Source organism: Elgaria multicarinata, chromosome 2 (genome assembly GCF_023053635.1).
Source record: "Elgaria multicarinata webbii isolate HBS135686 ecotype San Diego chromosome 2, rElgMul1.1.pri, whole genome shotgun sequence".
Taxonomy (NCBI): Eukaryota; Metazoa; Chordata; class Lepidosauria; order Squamata; family Anguidae; genus Elgaria; species Elgaria multicarinata.
In genome coordinates, this window is record NC_086172.1 from 182,675,486 (window position 1) to 182,698,120 (window position 22,635).

Genomic DNA, 22,635 nt, shown 5'->3' on the forward strand with positions numbered 1-22,635 from the left:
TTAAGGAAAAGGTTATAAAATGTAATTTCATAATATCAGGACTGTGGGTGGCATGGCAACATTTATTGCACGCATCTGAGTCTGTTTCATTAGAGCTTGTCAAATAGCATTGCACCCTATCCCTGACGCTTCAATAAGAGGCTCGAGGCAGAGGTTTATTGTCACTTCATATTTTATTTAATTATTAACCCCCCCCTTGCCTTCTTTCCGTCGGGGGGAGGGGGTCTCTCCCCCATCCAGCACCGCCGACACCTTCTTCGCTTCAGCCCAGATGGCGAAGAGCCTCCGCTGGGGCTTCTCCTCAGGCCTGCTGGAAGGCAGAAACAAAAATATGCAGGGATTTCCTCAGGCCCTGGCCCCCCACACTCCCGAGCCCAGCGCCCTGGCCAGCGAACTGGTCAGGGCTCCACCTGCCAGTTTGGCGGAAATTTGCGGCAGATGAATATCCGTAGATATCCATGGCTTTGGCGTTGGCCCAAGATGGGGGCACGAGCCAGGATTTGCCCGCTTAGCAAGTCAGACTTGCCTTCTGCTCCCCTCCAGCGGTCTCTGGGTCCCGGCTGAAGTGAGTCCCATGTGAGATCCCAGCCCCCTTTTATACTTCCCCCTCGGCATCAGCCCTACACATGTCACAAAGCCCCCCCCCCAGTGTACGGATGTCACAAAGCCCCTTTGCGTACACATGTCACAAAGCCCGCGCCGCCTCGCCCGGCCGCCCGCGCCCCTTGCGCAGAACCGCCCCCGCGGCGGAGCCTCCGCGCCTTTCCCCGCCTGCGGGCTCCAGCCTTTGCCCCGCGGCCCTCTCCGCCCGCGCGCGCGCGCACGTGCGCCGCAGCCAAGCGAGGGCAGCAACGGCCCCGGCGGCGCCCCTCGCCGACCCTCCCGCCACAGCGGACCTTCCCGGGCTGGAAGGCTGCGCTGCAAGCCTCCTGGAGCCGGGCGGGCCGGGCCGGGCGGCCAACCCGTCGAGGACGCCCGAAGGTGCCGCCAGACCACCACCGCCGCCACCACCACGCCCCTCGCCCCCGCGCCTGGCGCTGCCGCCTCCTGCGCGCCGTCGCAGGCGGAGAGCCCACCGGTGCAGCTCCCTCGGGAAGGGGAGGGAAGGGCGCGCTCGCGCGCTGTCCCGGAGCGCTCCTGCCTGCGCTGCCAAGCCCAGAGGAAGGGAGGGAGAGAAAGGAAAGCGACCCGCCGCCGCCGCCGCCTCTCCGCGCCTCCCTTGGGCCACGCGCCCTCCAGCCAGCCCGGCGGGGCTGCCCCCCTTTCCCCCTTGGCTGCCCCCCCCCGCCGCTCCCCTCCTAGCGGCCGGCGCTTGCGCCACGCCGCTCCCTGCCTGCCCGCAGCTCTGTGTGAAGGCGGGGGCCGTCCTGCCGAAGGTGCGCCTTGTCTGCCAGCGCGCGGGCGCTGCTCACAGGGGCCCCTGCAGCTGCCACGCGGTGTGGGGTGTGTGGCTGTCCTCTCGTGGCCCCTTTGCTGCGGCCAGGCCTAACGGCGTGGCGGAGGCTGCGCTGGGCGACACGGTGCCGCTGTCACCATCAGAGGGGCCGCTCCAGAGCAGGCCCCGCCGGCCGCAGGCAGCTGCACGTGCCCTAGAGCGGAGAAGAATAAGATATTTATTTATTTAGAATATTTCTATCCCGCCCTATATCACTAAGATCACAGTTAAAAACAAATTAAACCATAGTCCAAGTTAAAACAATATATAATTTAAAAGCAATAGATGCCGTTAATAATAATAATAATAATAATAATATATTTAATTATTTAATAAACAAATTTTTAAATTTGTAATTTTGCATTGCTGCTGTTTTGATCTGGTTGAGCTTTTATATTGTATTTTATAGTATGGTTTTATACTGTTGTTTTATACTCTTGTTTTTTTTTATTTTTGTGAACCCCCCATTGAGCTCCGGCTATTGGGCGGTATAGAAATGTAATAAATATTTCTTTCCCGCCTCTCCCTTTGGATCGAGGCGGGGAACAACATTAGAACAGGAATCAACACATTTTAAAAATTCTTAATTTTACATTAATCTGGATAGGCGGGGGGGCGGGAGGGGTGTGTGAAGGCGCTAAGGCGAAGTGCGATTGGCTGGCCGCGGAGCAGGCGTCCTCCAACCACCGTTCTTCCCAGCGGAGGGCGGGGTGGAGGCAGCCCCGCCCCCTCGGCCTGCCGAAAGGGAGCGACGGCGCGTGCGCGCTCCTCCTCCTCCTCCTCCTCCTCTCCCCGCGGGCATGCGCAGTGGCGCGCGGCCAAGGCGGAGGTGGCCAAGATGGCGGCCCGCGGCCTCCCTGGGTCCTCCTGGCCTCTGCCGTGGCTGCCGCTGCTGCTGCTGCTGGCGTCGGGCTGCCCGGGACAGGCGCGGGCCGGGCGCAGCCAAGTGAAGGCGCTGAGCGACGGCGGCTGGCGGGAGCTGCTGCAGGGCGAGTGGATGGTCGAGTTGTGAGTCTCGCCGGGGGGGGGGGGACACGAGGGGAGCGCTCTGCACATGCTCGGGGGGCGGCGGCCGAGATCCTAGAATCCTAGAATAGCAGAGTTGGGAGGGGCCTACAAGGCCATCCCACTGGGCAGGGGCCCTCTCCTCAAAGTCTGGGCGGCGCTCTGTGCATGCTCAGGGCCGCCGCCGCCGCTTCTGTGAGGCAGGTGGTGAAGAAGCCCCGTCACGGCATAAGGCCCGGCGGGCTGAGGGGCGAGGGAGGGAGGGAGGGAGGTGGCGAGGCCTGCCTGCCTTCCCCGGGCGGCCATCGCTGCCCTGCCGCCCTCCTCCTCCTCCTCCTCATGGGAGCTCCCGGCGATGGGCCTGCCCGCCCCCCGCCCCACCCCACAGCAAGCGCCCCTTTTCCGCGTCCTGCCCTGGCCATGAGGCTGGATGGGGCTGAGGGGCTTCGCGCCTCATAGGATCATACAATAGCAGAGTCGGAAGGGGCCTTCAAGGCCATCGAGTCCAACCCCCTGCTCAATGCAGGGATCCACCCTAAAGCATCCCCGACAGATGAGGCGGGCCGGCGGATGGATCAGGGCGTTGCCTGCAGGCTGTGGAGGAAGCTCGGCTTGACCCCTTCCCTAACCACAAAGGCATGAAACCGACTTGGTTCATTTTCAAGAGGCAACTGGACAGCCATCTGTCAGGGAGGCTTTAGGGTGGATTCCTGCCTTGAGCAGGGGGTTGGACTCGATGGCCTTGTAGGCCCCTTCCAACTCTGCTATTCTATGATTCATCTTCGTCACCACCCAGATTTCAGGTTATTTCTCATCGGCTTGTGCCTGTGGCAGACTGAGCATGACGTCGGCAGGGACCGTATTTCTGGCAGCTGGGATAAGGCTGCTCTGAATGATACCTGCAGTAGCTTTAGGGTTAGAATAAGTTCCTGTTCCCGAGCTGTGAGTTGCTTACGTGAGCTTTACTTCCCAGCTACGCGCCTTGGTGCCCTGCCTGCCAGAACTTGCAGCCGGAGTGGGAAAGCTTCGCTGAATGGGGAGAGGATCTTGAAGTCAACATTGCAAAAGTGGATGTGACGGAGCAGCCAGGTAAGGCTTCCTTCTGCCAGGAGGAAAACAATGAAAAGGTGAAGGTTCTAACTTGGTCTGGATATGTTTCATTAGGTTAGACCTAAGAACATAAGAAGAGCCCTGATGCTGGAGCAGACCAAGGGTCCATCTAGTCCAGCACTCTGCTCACACAGGGGCCAACCAGCCATCGGCCAGGGACCAGCAAGGCAGGACACAAGTGCAACAGCACCCTCCCACCCATGTTCCCCAGCAACTGGTGCACACAGGATTACTGCCACAAATACTGGAGAGAGCACATGACCATCAGGGCTAGTAGCCATTGATAGCCTTCTCCTCCAGGAATTTATCCAAACCCCTTTTAAAGCCATGTCCATTGATGGTACTATATAAATAAATAAATAATAATAATAATAATAAATTGGTGGCCGTCACTGCATCTTGTGGTAGTGAGTTCCATCATTTAACTACGCACTGTGTGAAAAAGTCCTTCCTTCTATTTGTCTTGGATCTCCCACCAATCAGCTTCATGGGATGGCCCAGTTGGGCTCTAGTATTTTGAGAGAGGGAGAAAAAGGTCTGCCTATCCACATTCTCCACACCATGCATAATTTTATACACCTTTATCATGTCTCCCCTTAGCCTCCTCTTCTCCAAGCTAAACAATCCCAGCTGATGTAACCTTCCATCGTAGGGGAGATGCTCCAGCCCCTTAATCATTTTAGTTTCCCTTTTCTGCACTTTTTCCAGCTCTACAATATCTTTTTTTTAGGTGCAGTCACCAAACTTGTACACAGTATTAAGTGTGGTCACACCATAGATTTGTATAAAGGCAGTATGATACTGGCCATTTTATTCTCAATTCCTTTTCTTATAATGCCTAACATGGAATTTGCCTTCTTTACAGCAGCCGCACACTGAGTGGACATTTTCATCGAGCTTTTCCACCACAATCCCAAGATCTCTTTCTTGTTCAGTCACCGTCAGCTGAGATCCCATTAGGTTATACTTGAAGTTGGGGTGTTTTGCCCCAACATGCATCACCTAACACTTGGTTACATTGAACCACATCTGCTGTTTGGATGCCCGCTCTCCCAGCTTGGAGAGTTCCTCTTTTCGACTTTCTTTTCACTAGTTCCCTCATTTTAGAGAAGTTTCCTCTTTTGAAGTCAAGTGTGAATGTGTTGGATTTCCTGGGCAATTTCCCAGTTAAGTATATATTGAATCTGATAGCACTGTGGTCACTGTTACCGATTGGTTCAACAATACTTACAACTCATATTAGGTCCTGGGCAGCACCACTTAGGATTAAGTCCAGGGTTGCCTCCCCTCTGGTCGGTTCCATGACCAACTGTTCCAGGGCACAGTCATTTAGGACATCAAGAAATTTAACCTCTTTTTCATAACTGGAATATGAATTTATCCAGACAATGTGAGGATAATTGAAGTTACTCACTAATACAACACTTCCTCATTTGGAGGCCTCCCTGATTTTGTTTTCCATCTCAAGGTGACTCTGAGCATTTTGGTCTGGGGGACGATAGCACGTTCCCAGCACTACATTAGGTTTGGGGCCCTGCATTGTCACCCACAGCACTTCTGTGGAAGAGTCTTCCCCATTTAGGTGCTCTAGTCTACTTGACACAATGCCCTCTTTGACGTAGAGAGCAACACCCGCCCCCAGGACGCCCTTGCCTGTCCTTCCTGTAAAGCTTATATCCAGGGGTGATCGTATCTCGCTGTTCCCACTTGTGGCTACGAGTTCTTACTTCTAGAATGAACAAAATGGCTTTAGGCAAATCTCTCTCTCTCTCTCTCTCTCTCTCTCTCTCACACACACACACACACACACACACACACACACACTCCATTGTGGGGATACTGACAAGGATTTAATTAGGATTGCTGTGATAGTTAGCTGAGTTCGGACGGCATATTAGTCAGCAGAGGGGGGAGTGAGACACCGTGCCATTATTTTGCACACGACATGTTGCCCCTCCCCCGTTGCATGGCTGAAAGTCCCGGCGTCCTTCTGGGCTGCTGGTGCCCCTCCCTCCCTCCCTCCCTCCCTCGTCCCATCAGCCATTGCAAGTTCTGCCTGCTGTAAAGGAGAAGCTGGGGTGGTTTTGGCTGCTCCTGCCAGAGAATGCTGTGGCCAATGGAATGGTGCACTCAACGGAGGTAGGGAGACCTCCACATGACATTTCAATCGATTATTTGATAAGCAACGGAGCTGCCTGTTGTTTTTCTGCATTGTTCAAATGAACAAAATAACGTACTGGCAGCTGTGTGCCCCCCTGTTGCGGAACCCTGGAAAAGCGGCTCACCTCTGAAAGGGCTTGCTGAGTGGTGGTCAAAGACTCCAAGACACAATTTCTCTCTCTTTAGAAAAGTTTATTATGAGCAGCGCTGCAAGGTGGCAGAGGATCCGAGGAACTGCCCACTATTTTCAGGAAAGGCTAACATACATAGAGGGTCAGTCTCCTTGAAAACAAGGCAGAACATTATACAATACACCAATCGTAAAACAGTAACAGGTAATATTCGTTAATTTGCGGTTAGCTGCTTTCTAAAATAAGCCATCACACACTTCAGCTGTCTTAGCTTGTGGGCTCACAATCTGGTGACTAGTATTTCAACACCTTCAGTTGGGTGGCGGAAGTGAGTGCGTTGTTAATATATTTTCAGTTACAGCTGAAAGCATAGATCTTTGATTAGAAGAAAACAGGCTCAAAGCAATTACATTAAACAGCGTGGGCACAGATGAAGGCCACATACCTATTTGCTTGAATTCCTTGACATCCACCCGCACCCACATACACATGACATAATCAACTCAACGGACAGTTGCCTCATTTCATACACGCACACACACACGGTTGATTATCGTGTCGTCCAAATCAGGCCTGTGGCTCATTGGCTGAACCCAGCTGTGCTAACGAACCATAGCTTGTTAACCATGAAAACAACCCATGGTTTGTTGTAGGGTTGCAAACAACGAAATCCCACACTCAAGGTTGAATATGGGTTGAACTGTGGCTTGTGTTAGGTGAACCCAGCCATGCTAACAACCCATTGGCTGATTTCGGACAACCCGCTAATCAACTGGGGGAGGTAATAGGAACAGAATGGGAAACAACCGTTGATTAGCGTGTCGTCCAAACTCAGCCATTGTTTGCAACCCTAAATAAACCATGGTTTCTCTTCATGTGTTTTCGTGGTTAATAAGCCATGGTTTGTTAGCACAGCTGGGTTCACACAACACCCTATGGTTCAACTAAAATCCACACTCAAACTTGAGTGTGGGCTGTCATGTTGTGTGAACCCAGCTGTTACATGTGCTGCTGATGCTACTGCGATGTAGAGCATGGAGAAACTAGAAGGGATTGTTAGCTTGACAACATGCTTCCTAAATGTTCATTTGGAGAGTTGCACATTTTAATTATGCACAGCTGAAAACTTGTAATCTAATCCTAAATGCGTGTGTGCGACTGTGAAAAATATTCAACATCATTGAGATGGGTGGCCTTTGTACAACTTTCAAGCCTTGTTCTGGGTCTGAACATTTTTAATATGGTTTTTCTGGTGGTGGGGTGGCTTAGCTGTTAGGTGAGAACTGAATAGTTTATAATACTTGTAGGTGGCTTTTTTATAGTAACGCTCAAGGGCTAAAACAGGTGAGCAGGGGCCTAACAGGTCTTGAGCAACTAGACACGTTCACTGCAGACAGCTATGAAATCAGTGGACTCTTGTTTAGCCTTGACTTTCTTTTTGGATCTTTACGCAGGACTGAGTGGGCGGTTTATCATAACAGCACTCCCCACCATCTACCAGTAAGTAACTCAAAAATGTATCTGTTCTGGGTAGTGCCAAATGCTTAGTCCTTGTTATTTCTATCAGGGCTGGAGGGAAAATATTGATTCTGCTGGAATACTGAGAGAGGATTATTTGGAGACTGGTAAGAGGGGAGAAAACGAGAATCAGTGGGGAATAATTGGTGCAAACTGGTACTTTTTTAAATACCATTTTTATTGAATCATGCAAACGGTTTGGTACTTAACCTGCTCATCCTTGCATGCTTATAGGGACAGTGGTTACTCTTGTGTCACAGGGAGCTGATGCTTGAGGTAGTGATGGATGTATTGCATCTTTGGCCCTGATCCAGCCAAAATTAAGTCACAGTGAAGTTCCACTGAAACTGTTGGGACAAGTTAGTCACAAGTAACTAACTTGTGGCTTGGGACCGCAATACCTGATGGAACGCCTCTCCCGGCATGAACCTACCCATACACTGCGCTCAACATCTAAGGTCCTCCTCCGAGTGCCTACTCCGAGGGAAGCTTGGAGGATGGCAACAAGAGAGAGGGCCTTTTCGGTGGTGGCCCCCCAATTATGGAATGATCTCCCCCATGATGCTCACCTGGTGCCAACATTGTTATCTTTCAGGCGCCAGGTCAAGGCTTTTCTCTTCTCCGTGGCATTTAACAACATATGCTAAGTTTGTTTGTTTGTTTTTTAATGGCCCCCAGAACTGTTGTTGTTTAAAATGGATACTGTTGTTTTTATATTTTTTGGTTTTAAATTTTGTATACTTTTTAACGTCTACTTTTTAAAAAACGTTTGTAAGCCGCCCAGAGAGCCTCGGCTATGGGACAGTATATAAATTTAATAAATATAAATAAATAAGTAACTTAGCAAGAATGGAATTCAGTAATTAGCTGGATCTAAACCTTCATTAAAATATGTGTATCTCACCTTCCCATCAATTGCCCTCAAGAGGGCTCACATAATTTTAAAAGGCAAACAGGGAAAAACAAAAGATGGAATACATTAGCCAATAAGGGATGCTGTTAAAACACGGAGAAACTCAACAAAAGAAATTGGTCCAGAAAATTAAATCAGCATGTGTGTAGTTTAAAGAATCAAGTTCTGTGAAAAGCATCCTAATAGTTTAAATTACGGTAGTCCTGTATTTCCATAGCCGTGCTGTGATGTGAGCCCAGGTTCAGCTCTGCAAGTTAATGGCTGTCGTTGGCTGTGCGAGTGCCTGATCAGACCCCACGTTCTTCAGTCTGGATGTGGGAGTCCAACCAATAAGCTTCTCTTCGGTATGCATGTGGGAAGCTGTCCTTTTGACGATGTGAAATGACTGATATGGATTCTTATTTGGGGCAGTTGTAAAGATGGAGAGTTTAGACGATACCAGGGTCCACGGACGAAAACTGACTTCATCAACTTCATCAGTGATAAAGAATGGAAGTCGATTGAGCCCGTTTCTTCTTGGTTTGGCCCATCCTCCTTCCTGTAAGTGTTGTTGGAAATTTCTCTCCTCTCTAGTAAGGTGGTGCAAATATCAGGAATTGCCAAAGCGTCCATTTTTATTTAATTAATTTCTGTCCTGCCTTTCTGCCCCAAAAATGCTGCTCAAAGCAGCGAACAATAAAATCCTGATTAACAAGGCGTTAATTAAAATATTGCATAACAACAAATAAAAGAAATAAGCCAATTTGCAAACCAGCTTATATGTCGATGGTCTTTCTGAATAGACCAGCCTTCCTCAACCTGGGGCGCTCCAGATGTGTTGGACTGCATCTCCCAGAATGCCCCAGCTGGCTGGGGCATTCTGGGAGTTGTAGTCCAACACATCTGGAGCGCCCCAGGTTGAGGAAGGCTGATCTAGGACATTGCTCTGAGCCTAGCATGTAGGCCTCAGTTTCTCCTTGGTTTTGCCTGAGAGAAACAGAAGTCCTTTTGCAGTGAAAGGATCCGTTTTCAGAGTCAGTATGAGTGGCGCAGAATTTGTGAGTGTACAGCTGCAAGACTTATGAGCCTGTCATTTTGCTTGGCTTGGGTGAAAGGTTTGTGATTGTGTTAAATTCTGTCTTTAATAAGATACGTTTAATTCTAAAATTTGAGTAGATGTTTTAAGTTCTAGGTGTAATCTGGGTGAATAAAAACGTTCTATCTCGAATCCTCAGGCGTACCTCCACCTTCAATACTTGGGTCAAACTGAGGCTATCTGAGATGGGTTTGCCCCTGAGTATTTAATACCGGGGCCCGTGGGATTTTAGCTGTTAAGTTTTCCCCCCTACAACGGGCTCACAGCTAAGATAAAGTGGTCATGAAGCTGCTACCAAGGGAGGGGACTTCTGGACAAAGTGGCTTCTAAAAGTACTGACACTCTGGGCTGAATCCAGTAGCCAAAATTTATTTATGTACTTTATACAAGATTTATATATCGCTTCACGTTGAAATAAATTGCGGAGCGGTGAACAATAAAAGATAAAACCATATTTTTTTTAAAAAAGTTTTGTAGATACAATGCCAGTAGACACCAGGGCCGGTCAGTCAAAGAAGCTTTCTTGAAATAAAGATGTTTTCAGGAGGAGCCGAAAACAGCACAACGTTGGTGCTTGCCTGACCTCCAGAGCCAGGGCGTTCCAAAGAAAGGCCTCCACCACGCTGAAGGCTCTTCCCTGGCTGGACTCCAGTCTGGCCATAGGTCCATGTGGAACCACCAGGAGCACGCCCTCTGATGACCTCAGTCCCTGGAGTAAAAAGTAGCCAAAGGCAAGGGCGGAACCAAGTAGTCTTCTACAATGATATTATTAGTAAAAGTTTTATTAAAGTGTCAGGTTTTAATAAAACTTTTACTAATAATATCATTGTAGAAGACTACTTTGTTCCGCCCTTGCCTTTGGCTACTTTTTACTCCCCTGCGGGGGTTTTCCTTGCTTTTGCACTTGACCTCAGTCACTGGGCAGGTTACTAAGGAAGAAGGGGCTCTCTCAGGCAGGCATTCTTAAGAAATGCATTCCTTTAATTATCCTTTTATCCCACATTTTCTCCAAGGAACTCAGGATAGCACGCAAGGTTAGTCCACCTGCCCCTTATCCTCACAACAGCCTTCTGAGGTAGGTCAGGCTGAGAGATGGTGCTTGGTCAGGATACAAACTTAGGCTTTCTTGATCAGAGCCCACTATTGCCTTCTGTCTCGCTGGCTTTTGGCAGAATATTATGATTTAAAACTCAGAAAGTCCATTCTAGGAGTGAGCATCATGTTTAAGTAGACTTGGTTGGGAAAGGACGACTCTTAAACCTCCGGTCCCGCTTGGAAGAGGGCCCAGCCTGGCAAGCGATCCGTTGCAGTAGCTGATCGTGTTGCTTGGCCTTCACATTCCAAGAGTGGGCTGGTTCACACAGGCACGACACCTGAACTGTAGCTGAATGTGTGAACTGGTTCTACTGGAGTCAAGTGAGGGGCACGCGTGTGTGATCCCAGCTCGGCCGTGTAGCAGGAAGTTGGGAAGCTGAATGAGAAGAGGCCAAACCAGCCGCTCGGAGCCATTTAACGCCCCCGCCCCTGCCGAGGTCTGGCTTGTGCCCCCGGAGGGCTCTGGTTGTGTCTGCAGAAGGCGCCTTCATTTTATCCCTTCTGCTCCTTTGCAGGATGAGCAGCATGTCTGCCCTGTTCCAGCTGTCCATGTGGATCCGGGTAGGTGCCCCGAGTCTTCCTCTTGAGTTAGAGACGTGCTTGGTGTGAGCTGCTCCTCGACTGACTCTCCTCCCTTTCCCTCCCTTGTAGAACTGCCACAACTATTTCACGGGACAACTTGGAATACCGGTCTGGGGATCCTACGCTATTTTTACATTTGCAACCTTGTTTTCGGGGCTGCTGCTGGGGCTTGTAAGTAAACAGTTTTGCACGTGCTGGAAACAGAAAGGTCTCGGGGTGAGTTTTTCCTTAACTCAGCGTTAAACTGAAGAATTGTTCTCCCCTTTCCTCCTCCTCCAGGTAATGGTGTTTCTGGCAGACTGTATTTGCCCCTCCAAGAAGCACAGGCCGCTGCAGCACCCTCATCAAAGTAAGCCTATTGCATTGGCTGCGTTCAGACGACGCAGGGCTCAGCCACGTGTTCGGAGTCCACTCCACGGAGATGACTGTTACCATGTCGTGTTGGGAGTGCCCCCTAATTAATCATCCCTGGAGCTGACTATTAACACAGGGTTGGCTGTTGCCCCCCACCCCACCCCCTCTCTGCCCTCCCCACTGAAGAGCGTCGCTGGTTCCCATGAGAATCCTCCTCCGTGCCAGGTCCCTCCACTGTCGGGACCCAGGACAAAGGGGGGTTCTCATGGGACGTGCTGTCCTTCGGTGGGGCGTGGCAATTGCAGCACCCCACGCGCTCCCAGGGACGTGGACGTCCTGTCCCAACCCTGGGTGGGTCGTGGGGAGGGGAGCGCGCAAGCATTTTGACAGCCACAGGAGAGATGCTTGCATCCGGCCCTCCCCATTCTCGGCGACCCACCCAGGGATGGGCCATACGTGTCCAATGGGAATGTGTGGAGAGGCGCCAAGCGCAGCGCCCCACCCAGGGGCCACCACGATCGGCGCCCCTCCCCCACGCACTTCCCTGGACAGCTGACACACGCCTATACAGCCCCGCTGGGCAACAGCGGCAGGAGTTTCTGCCTCTCTTGCCTCGGGACTCCGTAGGCATGTGAAATAGTCAACGGAACCTGCCACACAACACAATAAATCAACGGTTGTGGAGATAGTCAACTCTGCACACCGTTGATTATTGGCGTTGGTTATTTTGTGGGAATAGCCATGGCTCGCCAGACAACACAATAGTCAACGGTTGACTGTTTAAGCAACCTTTGACTGTTGTGTTGTTGGAAGGTGCCATTGCGTTCGCGGTTGCAGTGCTAGAAAACTAGCCGGTTGTAAAACCACAGCATGATACGAAGTTGCGTTCTTAGAAGGCTGATAACAAAATGCCGTGAAGTCGTAATGCTGGGATCTCGATGAGCTTGTGATCTCGTGTACACGTTAAAAACAGGACGGCCACAGACAAAGAGGCCGTTATCCCTGGGGGTGGGGAGGGGGAATTATTTATTTATTTATTTATTACATTTCTATACCGCCCAATAGTCGGAGCTCTCTGGGCGGTTCACAAAAATTAAAAACATTCAAAGTATAAAACAGTATAAAACGCAATATAAAAGCTCAACCAGATAAAAACAGCAGCAATGCAAAATTACAAATTTAAAACACCCAGTTAAAATTTATTTAAAACCCCTCTTAGCACAAGCCTGTTCCCAATCGTATGCTTCACTGTTCCAGAAAGGCCCCCAAACACCCAGAGCCAACGGGGCAGGGGGTTCACAGGTGGGGGCAGGGGAGTCAGGAGAGCCTGCAGCTGGGGAGGGAATAAGGAAGGTGCTGAGGTTTGCCCTGGACTGAAGCCTGGCTGTAGGGGTCTGAGCAGGCGGTAAAGAGTCTCCCTTCTTTTTAGAAAAGCAGCTGGAGGCCGCTCAGCTCCCCAAAATGTTTGCCGAAGACCTGGACGAAGATGACCTCCCTTACGCTGAGGTGGAGGCCAGAGAGCCTCAGCGCCCCGTCTCCACGCCCAGTGCCGTGAGGCAGCGTGCCGTGATCCCAGCTGCGGAAGAGGAGGAGCGGGCGTAGCCCCTGCCAGCCGGGCCGCGCTCTGGATTTCCTGGGTTGCTACCTGACGGGCAAACATGAAGGACAGGCGGGGGTGGGGTGCCCTCCTCTTCCTCCTCTTTCGAGAGAAACGAGGCACATCGGTTTGAAGGACAAACAAACTTGTTTCCAAGTCTTTTCAGTGGCATCGCTTCAAAGCTTGACATCCGAAACGCTCCTGGGGCCGCCTTTGGACTGGGCTGGGAGGTGCAAACGGGCGAGACGCACGTGGCGACGTGGAGAACTTCAGGTCTGTCGAGGGAGCGTTGTATGCGGGGGACGGCCGGTCTGCAGCGCTGGCGAGCGTCGGTCCTCGGCTAGCCGTGGCCTCTCCTCGTCCCGCGGAGGCAGTCCAGGAAGAGAAGCTTCCAGGCACGCTGCCTTCTCCGCTCCGTTTGAGCTTAACGAGAGGCGGCTGTAACTGGGCTTCGCTTTTTAGGATTGCGAAGCGACCTGTAACTCTGACTAACGAACTCAGCCGAGGGCCAAGGCTGGAACCGTGCAGCTAATTTTGCCTGCCTAGGCGGGCTTTGGGCCTGGATCTCTTTGGCAGCAGCTCCCTCCCACAAACGCTGGGTGGCAAATAAGGGATCTTTGGAAGCCGCTTCTTCGGTGGCCGGGGCGGAGTCGGCTGTTCAAAAGGAAAGGAGCCCAAAGTACCCCCGGGCAACCAAAAGGAGCCCTTCAAGCCCCAGCCTTTGTTAGTATTGCCCCCCCCTGTTTACCTTTTGAGTATTGGATGGACCCCCTCCTTGATCCAGTGTCTCTCTCCCCCCTCCTCTTTTTCTTGTACCTTCTGCTTTCAAACTCAATGAAGGAGAAAGATGCCGTATCCCAAAATCAGCAGACTGGACCTTGAGTTGGGGCAGGGCAGGATGCAAACTGGCAGGAAAAAGGCAGGATACCAGATCAGAAGTTTGGTCGCCCTCCTGTCTGTCTTTTAATAGTTGTTTTTAAACAATTTGAGAATTAAGGATAGGAACGCTCGGGGGTGTGTGTCACAATTCTTAATTTTCCTGCCCAGGTGGCCTTTTAAAGAAATGGGACCCTTGAATGGAAGTTCCTTCCTCCTCCGTATCCTAGAGCAGACTCTGTCTCTTGCAGGAGCTTTCTGTGGCATTTCACCACGGAGCCGAACGACCCTGTGAATTCCGCTAGCATTTCCACACGTGGCACCTTCGCCTGTGGCTGCATGTTCAGTTTCCCACAGCACAGTGTTCTTTCGTGAAAGACTTCTGGGCTGCCTTTTTTGTTGTTATTTTAGTACATTGCACACCTGTAGTCATTTCTTTCTGTTTAATGAAAAAAAAAATAACCTCAAGGAGGCTTTAAGACTAGTTACGTTGCAGAGTAGCCCACCTTACTACCAGTTGTTCGCTTCACATGCGGCTGTTTGAGGAAGTCTCTTTCCTTGATTATTGCAGAAAGGTTTTCTGCTTCGCTCTGATCAGCCACTCCCAAGGGAAAGTGGGGTGACTTCCTCCCCCCCCCCCCCCGGCCTGTCGCGAGGGGTGCTTGGCGGTGGTAGAGGAACCAAGGCATTTGGGGCTGGCCGGCAGCAGCTCTGCTCAAGCAGGGCCCTGCCTGTCTTCGTTCCGAGGTTTGATGTCACCTCAAAATAATTTGTCGCGATCTGCCTATAATAAATGTTTTCGTTACATTCCGCTGCAAAACGAGGCTTGGTGCTCTGTGTTTCCCAGCTGTCCGCTTTCTCGCCCGGCTCCGTGCCGTGCTCAAGGCCTGCAGTGCACAGCCAGGTAGTAAGAGACCTCGGCAGTGTCGCGGCTGTTTTTCTATTGTCACGGCCTGCCACACCCAGGAGGTGACGAGGATTTTTAAAGCTGGATGCTGGCCAGTAAGCAGCCGCCGTGCATGCCTGAGGTCTCCCCATTTCCTCAGGAGGCACGTCAGCCAAATGGTGTAGGTGTTGGTTTGACTTTGGAATAGGAGACGACTCTGTGATGTATCGATGTGGTTTCTCCGCACCCCGAACTTGGCAAGAACATAGGAACGTAAGAAGAGCCCTGATGCTGGGTCAGACCAAGGGTCCACCTAGTCCGGCACTCTGTTCACACAGTGGCCAGCCAGCCATTGGCCAGGGACCCACAGCACCCTCCCACCCATGTTCCCCAGCAACTGGTGCACACAGGCTTACTGACTCAGATACAGGAGGTAGCACACAGCCATCAGGTCTAGTAGTCATGGATAGCCTTCGCTTCCAGGAATTTATCCAACCGTCTTTTAAAGCCATCCAAATTGGTGGCCATCACCACATCTTGCGGTGAGTCCCATAATTTAACTGCGCTGAGTGAAGAAGTTTTCCCTTTTATCAGGAAGTGCAGATCGAGGCACTTGCAGATGGGTCCAGGGGCTGTTGCTCCCGACGCTGAGCAGCTTGCCCGCAGAAAACAGCAGCCCTGCACTTGAAGGCTCTCTCCAAGCGGAGAATTCAAAGTTGAACTTAAAGTTTCCACGAAGTTAAAGATTGAGGGGAGACATGATAGCACTCTTCAAAGACTTAAAAGGTTGTCACACAGAGGAGGGCCAGGATCTCTTCTCGATCCTCCCAGAGTGCAGGACACGGAATAAAGGGCTCAAGTTAAAGGAAGCCAGATTCCGGCTGGACATCAGGAAAAACTTCCTGACTGTTAGAGCAGTACGACAATGGAATCAGTGACCTAGGGAGGTCGTGGGCTCTCCCACTATCGAGGCCTTCAAGAGGCAGCTGGACAACCACCTGTCAGGGATGCTTTAGGGTGGATTCCTGCATTGAGCTGGGGGTTGGACTCGATGGCCTTGTAGGCCCCTTCCAACTCTGCTATTCTATGTTTCTATGATTTCTGGAGGGTGTGTTGGTTGGTTCAAGGACGTAATGCCAGCTGCTCAGATGGCTCCAGAAATGTTACCAAATCACCTGGTTATATGTGACAATGTGATATTGGTTGGCCTTTGGAGCTGCTTGCCTGGAAGCGTTTGGCCGTTGACGAGATGAGCAAGGGTGCAGTCTTAGTGCATGTTTACTAAACCCTGTTGAATGCGGTGCTGGGTAGGGCGAGACTCTCATGTAAACATGCATAGGATCAGGAGTTGAATAAAAACCAACACCGTGGAAATCTGAATTCCTCTTCATTTTATAGACTTACAACCAAAGCCAATCCAACAGAAGAAGTCTTCTCAAAGCTCTTTCTGAAAACAAAGGGCTCCACTTGTACCAGCACAGCCCACGCATGATTCCAGACGGCATAAACCCAAAAATGCACCGGATGCCGATTACACCTGTAGAGGAGGCAGCAGGCACTTCCAGATGCAGCTTGAAAGAGAGGAGAGGTGACACCCTGCTGCCCAGGTGGTTTCCCTATTCCGCTATGAAGTGCAGACACATCGCCTCACTGTTCAGGCAAGAAGGTGAATGTTGCTCCTTAGTTACTTTTGAAGGCCTGGCGTGGATACACAGCAGCAGCAGGAGACGGTGGAGTGGACCTGGGCCACTCCGGGCTGCAACCATCCCCATTACAAAAAAAAAAAGAGAAAAGGATCCCCTTGAGTAAAATATGCAAATTATATAAAGGCGGCAGGTTGTAGGTCTGCCTATTCTACTTGCAGGGAGTGTTTGTTTCTTCTTTTTTTTTAAGGAGGGGGAGCCATTAGGATATGGTCCCTTCCTTGCAGCCTGAGTTGGTGTCGTCCTCTCTGCCTCTGCATGTGTGAGCGAGTTGTTTGCAGCTCTGGACCCCTGTGCTGCGGAAGATGGCGTGGGGGGAGCTGCCCGATGGGCATTCGTGTCGGGAAGCCGGCTCTTGGAAACCAGGCGTTTGCCCTGGTTCCTGAAGAAGTTGCTTCTGATGAGAGATCAGCAAAAGGCTGAAAAAGCGGATTCAGCGTGTTCCGTATATTCAGCTGTTCGGTTTACGTCTCCATTGCAGTGGACCAAATGCCTCCATCCCCTCTGGGAAACATTTCCAAGTAATAAAGTTGCCTCCACGTTTTACCTGGCGTGCGTGTGGGTCCTTTGATGGATAACGTCCAGAGCCTCCGCCTGAGGCTGTGGTGCTTCAGTTTGAGGGATTAAACAGAAAGGAGGTTAGGGCCTAACCACAATGCGGTTAACGGGGCAGATGGTTAGGGAAAACGTGTGTCAGACGACACCGTAAACCATGGTTAAGCATTCCATTAACCATTGAAAAATCCACATGCACAATGAAGTTGGAGGGTGGGGCAGCAATGAGTGATCTGCTGACAAAGGCGAAGCAAACTAACTCGGACCGCTTCTGCCTTCCACTTGGGGCTCACCAGGGCTGTGTAATACATGTATACATGAACCTTCTTTGCTGATACAGCAGTGGCAAGAACCGCTCTGGTGGGATGCTGAAATAGACTTCTGTTCTTTTTTCACCTGGAGTTGTAGGAGATACAAGCACTGAGGATCGCCTCTTGTACAGGTAGCGCTGGCTTTCTGCCGCCTCTTCAGCCGCACCGAAAGGCCTGCCGCTCTTAAGATGACGGCTGCTACAACACAGACGGGCAGAGAGCATCTAAAAGCAAAGCTTTCCCTTTGCTTCAGAACTATTTTGTACCCACAAGCAGACTAGAATAAATCATTGATCTGTCAACCATCACTCATACGACTTGAGAGGCTGAGATTTCCTCAGCTGAGTGATGACCCTAGTTTAAATCAAACGTGTGACTGTTTCCATGTGAACAGGGATCCGCAGGGGCTGCAGTATTTCTGGGCCCGGTGCAGCGCCTAGCGCGCTCGTGTGCCCAGATGGGTGCTAAGGAGGGAGAGGCGCTAAACGGATGGATGCCAAACGGGGAGAAGGCAGAAGTGCGTGCGTCACCTCCGCATCGGTTTATATATCAGCCGGACAGTTGGGAGTTCCCCCAAAGATCCTTGGGAACTGTCATTTGGCGAGGGTGGGGGAAGCCCAGCAGGGCCAAGGGTAGGAAGCATCATTGGGCAGCTGCTGGGGCCCCCACAGCCCAGCAGGGCCCCCCAACAAGAACCCCTGGGACCTGCCTCTCTACACTCGGATAAAGGTGGCAGGGAGGAGCCAAAGGCAGCTTGCTCACTGGCTCTTCACTGTCAAGCAAGCAGAGGGGGAAGTGCAGCTGGTGACAATGGTGGTGAGAAGGTCGGCCCACTGAGGGAGGAGCCCCAGGGAAGGGGGTCTTGGCTAAGGGCCCTCAGAAACCTGCAGCTGGCCCTGAAGCCTGCTCCCTTCACCGAATGACACTTCCTTGCAGAGAGAGAGAGAGAGAAACGGCCATTCAATCAGTTTATGTCTGCAGCGCAGGGCGGCCCCAGGGGTTCCAGGGATGATGCTTCTCCCTGAAGTTGTGGGCACCTCAACACATACCTCTTATGGCCAGGTGATCCTCAAGTGGCCGTGGAAGGAGCTGAGGGCGGCAACGCAGCCGCCCTGCAGGCCACCAGCTGCCCCCGCCCCCCCCTCGCAGGAGGCCGAAATGGGATCCACGAGCCCTTTGCTGCTGCTGCTGGATTATCTCATTTATTTAATTACATTTATATACCGCCCCACAGCCGAAGCTCTCTGGGCGGTTTACAACATCTGCTTCGAATCTCTGGCTCCAGTGGGAGCGTGCCAACGGCAAAGGCTGCTCATGGGCCAATGGACGTTCATCTGTCGTAATAGCAAAAGGGGCCAGAACTGGAAATGCTGCAGGTGGCACAGAAGGAGCATCTGACGTTCTGCACGTGGGCTTTGGGCACAAAACCAAAACCATCCATATTGCTGCTGGAATCTGGTGTGGCCACGTTTTCGGATGAAGTGTTCCCGAAAGCTCGCGGTGTCTTGGAGCCAGCAACACAACGTGCTACAGACCCTGGGAAAGCTGCTTAGCATGTGGGTACCGTCCGAGGGCTGCTGTGAGGAATTTGGCAGGCACCCTGAGGACAAAATCTCCGGCCTCTGTAGCTATCTGAATGCCAAGGTTGAGCCAGGGCCTGATGGGGTGTCCATTGCACCACCTTTCCCAGTTTCAGTTGATGTGGCGTGAAGTCGTGGAAACGACACCTGCAGCGATGCAGCCGGCCGTGGGAGATCTGGGTTCTAGTCCCCACTTGGCCATGGAAACCCTCTGGGTGAGGCTGCATTAATAGAAGTATAGCTTCCAAACCACGTGAGGTCCTGGTTCCTCTCTATTCAGCCCTGGTTAGGCCTCATCTAGAGTATTGCGTCCAGTTCTGGGCTCCACAATTCAAGAAGGACGCAGACAAGCTGGAGCGTGTTCAGAGGAGGGCAACCAGGGTGATCAGGGGTCTGGAAACAAAGCCCTAGGAAGAGAGACTGAAAGAACTGGGCATGTTTAGCCTGGAGAAGAGAAGATGGAGGGGAGACATGAGAGCACTCTTCAAAGACTTAAAAGGTTGTCACACAGAGGAGGGCCAGGATCTCTTCTCAATCCTCCCAGAGTGCAGGACACGGAATAACGGGCTCAAGTTAAAGGAAGCCAGATTCCGGCTGGACATCAGGAAAAACTTCCTGACTGTTAGAGCAGTACAACAATGGAATCAGTTACCTAGGGAGGTTGTGGGCTCTCCCACACTAGAGGCCTTCAAGAGGCAGCTGGACAACCATCTGTCAGGGATGCTTTAGGGTGGATTCCTGCATTGAGCAGGGGGTTGGACTCGATGGCCTTGTAGGCCCCTTCCAACTCTTCTATTCTATGATTCTATGAAATTACACCCTCCTCTATTTCTCTGTTACATCTGTGCCAGGTGTGGCCATGCATGACCTGGATTGCAGTGGCGCCTTTTTATCATTTGAATGACCGAACTGTGCATGTCAAGCTCTACTGCTGAATATGAGAGAAAGAGAGAGAGAGACCTAGAGACCTCTCCCCTGCCCTCTGCCCTACATGGCAGTCCGGACATCAGGGCAGGGCAGGTGTTCCTGTGCATTCCTGCCAAGATCGACAGAGCGGAATGTTCATTCTCAGCCTCCTTATGAAGTTCTGCTGGGACGTGGATTGAATATGGGAACAAGGCCAAGAAACACACCACAAAGGAACCCCCCCTACGTTTGGGACAGAGCTCAGTAGGACAGAGCACGTGCTTTGCACGCAGAAGGGCCCAGGTTCGATCCCCGGCGGCTTCGCCAGGTAGAGGAAGGAAAGGAATCCCACCTGAAACCCTCAGGAGCTGCTGCCAGTCAGTGTCTACAACACTGGGCTCAATGGACCGATGATCTGACAGCTTCTCGTGTTCCTATTCCTCCGGCTCCAATTGCTGGGCGAAAGGTTGCCACACTGACCGGAGCCTGTCCGGCAGGTGGCAGCAAAGCTCCACAGGCCAACATGGGTGGGAATTCAAATCGCTGCAGCAGATCGTCGCTCAATTCCTGGATTAATCTACCCAGCAAAGCAATGCCGTTATTGCCTAGATGCATGGATGGTACAAGACCCCAGTTAAACCACCTCTCGTGTTGCCTCAAGCTCCTCCAAGGCTGGGGCCGTGACGTCATCAGGCATGCCCCGTGGCGACGTTGCACAATGTCAGAAATGTTGCTCGCTTGCCGTTTATCCTCCATGCACCCACTCTTTTACTTGGGGGAGTGTGTGTCTTCCAGGTGCTGGGTTGGTGCTGCCTCCCTCCTCAACCTTGTGCTTTCTCTCTCTTGATGCCGAGGAGGGAGCATGGGGTTTCTGGGCAGCCACCCGGGTCCCAGAGCCAGTCCCAACCTCTTCCTGGTGGAAGGCAGCCAATCGTGGGTCGCCTCCCACCAGGCTCTGCCCCCGGGTTGGCCCCAGATTGGCAGCGGAGCAACGTCGCACAGTGGAAGCGCCGTTTTGACGTCACTCCCTTTGAAAAAGTCAGGGTAAATCCGCTGACTTGTTCAAAACGCAGCGTCACAGAGAAGCCCCACGATGAGTGTGAAACTGCGCCTACGTCATCTAACCGAAGGGCACAGATCCACAGCCACCGCGGGGCTTTCCCTGCGTGTAGGCAGCCCCTTAGCCTTTCAGGCCCAAATCCAGACAGGGAGAGAGATTGACTGCCTTGCTGTATAGCTAGGGGATCCCTCCTGCAAGTGGGCCCATACCTGTGCTTGCATCAGCAGCTGTCAGGGTGGGTCAAGCAGTGGGAAAAGGGGAGGGGGCTCAGCTGATGCAGCAGGCTGAGAGGGGGGCCTGGCTGCTGCTGACGACGACCTGGGGCGAGCCGCTTGCAGCCATTCATTCAACCCAGGTTCATCTTGTTAGATGTAGCCGACATCGAGTGTGCAAGAAACTCAACCCGACCTCAACTGAAGATTCTCTGAGTGTCCCCTGATGCGATCCTCCGGCTCGCTTCCTGGCTCGGACTGCTCTCTCTGAGGACGGTTGTGTTTTTCGGTTGACAGTTGATAAGAAGTCTCCAAGAGGTCTTGTTTTGTGTATCTCTCCACCACTCCCTAGTTTATTAATGTTTCAATATTGTTACAAGAATAAAGTAATTCACAATTTTATTGTTCTCTACCATTAAAAGAATTGTCTCTAATACTGGTCTTTAGGAACACATGAATTTAGACTTCCGCCAATACATCTGTCGATGGGAGAATCAGCATGGTTCACACTTGGCGAAATTCTCCTTTTTTTTGACCTCTGAGTTTGGTTTGCCCTTTCCCCTTCCCGAACCCAAAATGTGCACTCCCTCCCCCTGCCCTCCAGACCAAAGTGTGGAAATATGCATTTAAAACAAAAAAATGCACTTTTCTAACACATCTTAGCTAGACCTAAGATCAGGGCCAGCACCAGACTATATTGCGCCCTAGGCAGGCGCGTTCTGAAGCCCCCGCCCCCACTGTGTGCGCGCCCGCCTGCTCCCGGCTTTGAAGCCAGGACGCTGGGGTTGGGGGGCGGGGCGGAGGCTTTGAAGCGGCACGCCGGAAGTGGCTTCCTGGCACACCGTTCTGAAGCCTCCGCCTCCAACCCCAGCATCTGGCTTTGAAGCCAGGAGTGGCTTCTGGCCGGGCGCTGGTTTCGAAGCCAGGACGCTGGGGTTGGGGGGCGGCTGGGGGGGCGGCGGCTTTGGAACAGCGCACCCGGAAGCCGCTCTAGGAGAGCAGCTTCCGGGTGCGCCGTTCGGTGCCCTCCTTTGCTTGGCGCTTTAGGCCGCCACCTGAGTTGCCTCTATGGCAGCGCCGGCCCTGCCTAAGGTTTATCCCGGGATCATCCCAGGATCGTCCCTGCCTGCTCCTGGGATCCCCTGTGTGTCACTTACATGAACAGGGATGACCCCAGGACGATCCCGGGATAAACCTTAGGTCTAGCTAAGGCCTCAGAAACTTGCCAGCTTTTCCCAGAAAATTGCACTCCCACTTGTGGTTGTGAATGGGGCGGCAAATTCTAAGAAAAAAACAAACCCACAGTGAAATTCCAATACATCCCCAGGTTCATCTGTGTGCATGACCTGCACCTAGGATTAAGTAGGATTCTAGGGCCTGTGTACACAGCCGTCCTGAATTCATGCAGGCAGTAGTCCCATTCAGGCGTTTGTAAACATCTTAGCTGGAGTGGAGACCACCCTTAGCCTGTCCCCCACTCCCACCCTGGGCCGGATCTACTCTAGTCTTATGATGTTGCTAGTATCCCTTTCTAACGTGGTTCTCTGTATCGGTTCTCTGTATCATGGGGC

The 22,635-nt window shown here is 51.9% G+C and overlaps 1 protein-coding gene across 1 annotated transcript; it reads left to right on the forward strand.

Annotated features, from left to right (window-relative positions):
- Positions 1 to 271: 271 nt before the first annotated feature.
- LOC134393487 (thioredoxin-related transmembrane protein 1-like) lies at positions 272 to 14,671 on the forward strand. Its single transcript, XM_063118513.1, has 11 exons — positions 272 to 397; positions 694 to 1,078; positions 1,303 to 1,520; positions 2,244 to 2,443; positions 3,414 to 3,529; positions 7,296 to 7,341; positions 8,684 to 8,812; positions 10,958 to 11,003; positions 11,094 to 11,195; positions 11,304 to 11,373; positions 12,808 to 14,671. The coding sequence occupies exons 1-11, from the start codon at positions 272 to 274 to the stop codon at positions 12,978 to 12,980; spliced, it is 1,611 nt and encodes a 536-aa protein (XP_062974583.1). The 3' UTR covers positions 12,981 to 14,671.
- Positions 14,672 to 22,635: the final 7,964 nt, after the last annotated feature.

Bases quoted from the DNA above. Each gene is read 5' to 3' on its own strand.
- LOC134393487 (XM_063118513.1), top strand. From the start codon at position 272: ATGGCGAAGAGCCTCCGCTGGGGCTTCTCCTCAGGCCTGCTGGAAGGC. The intron at 398-693 runs GTCAGGGCTCCA...CATGTCACAAAG, and splicing joins GCGCCCTGGCCAGCGAACTG to CCCGCGCCGCCTCGCCCGGC. The intron at 11,004-11,093 runs GTAGGTGCCCCG...CCTCCCTTGTAG, and splicing joins AGCTGTCCATGTGGATCCGG to AACTGCCACAACTATTTCAC.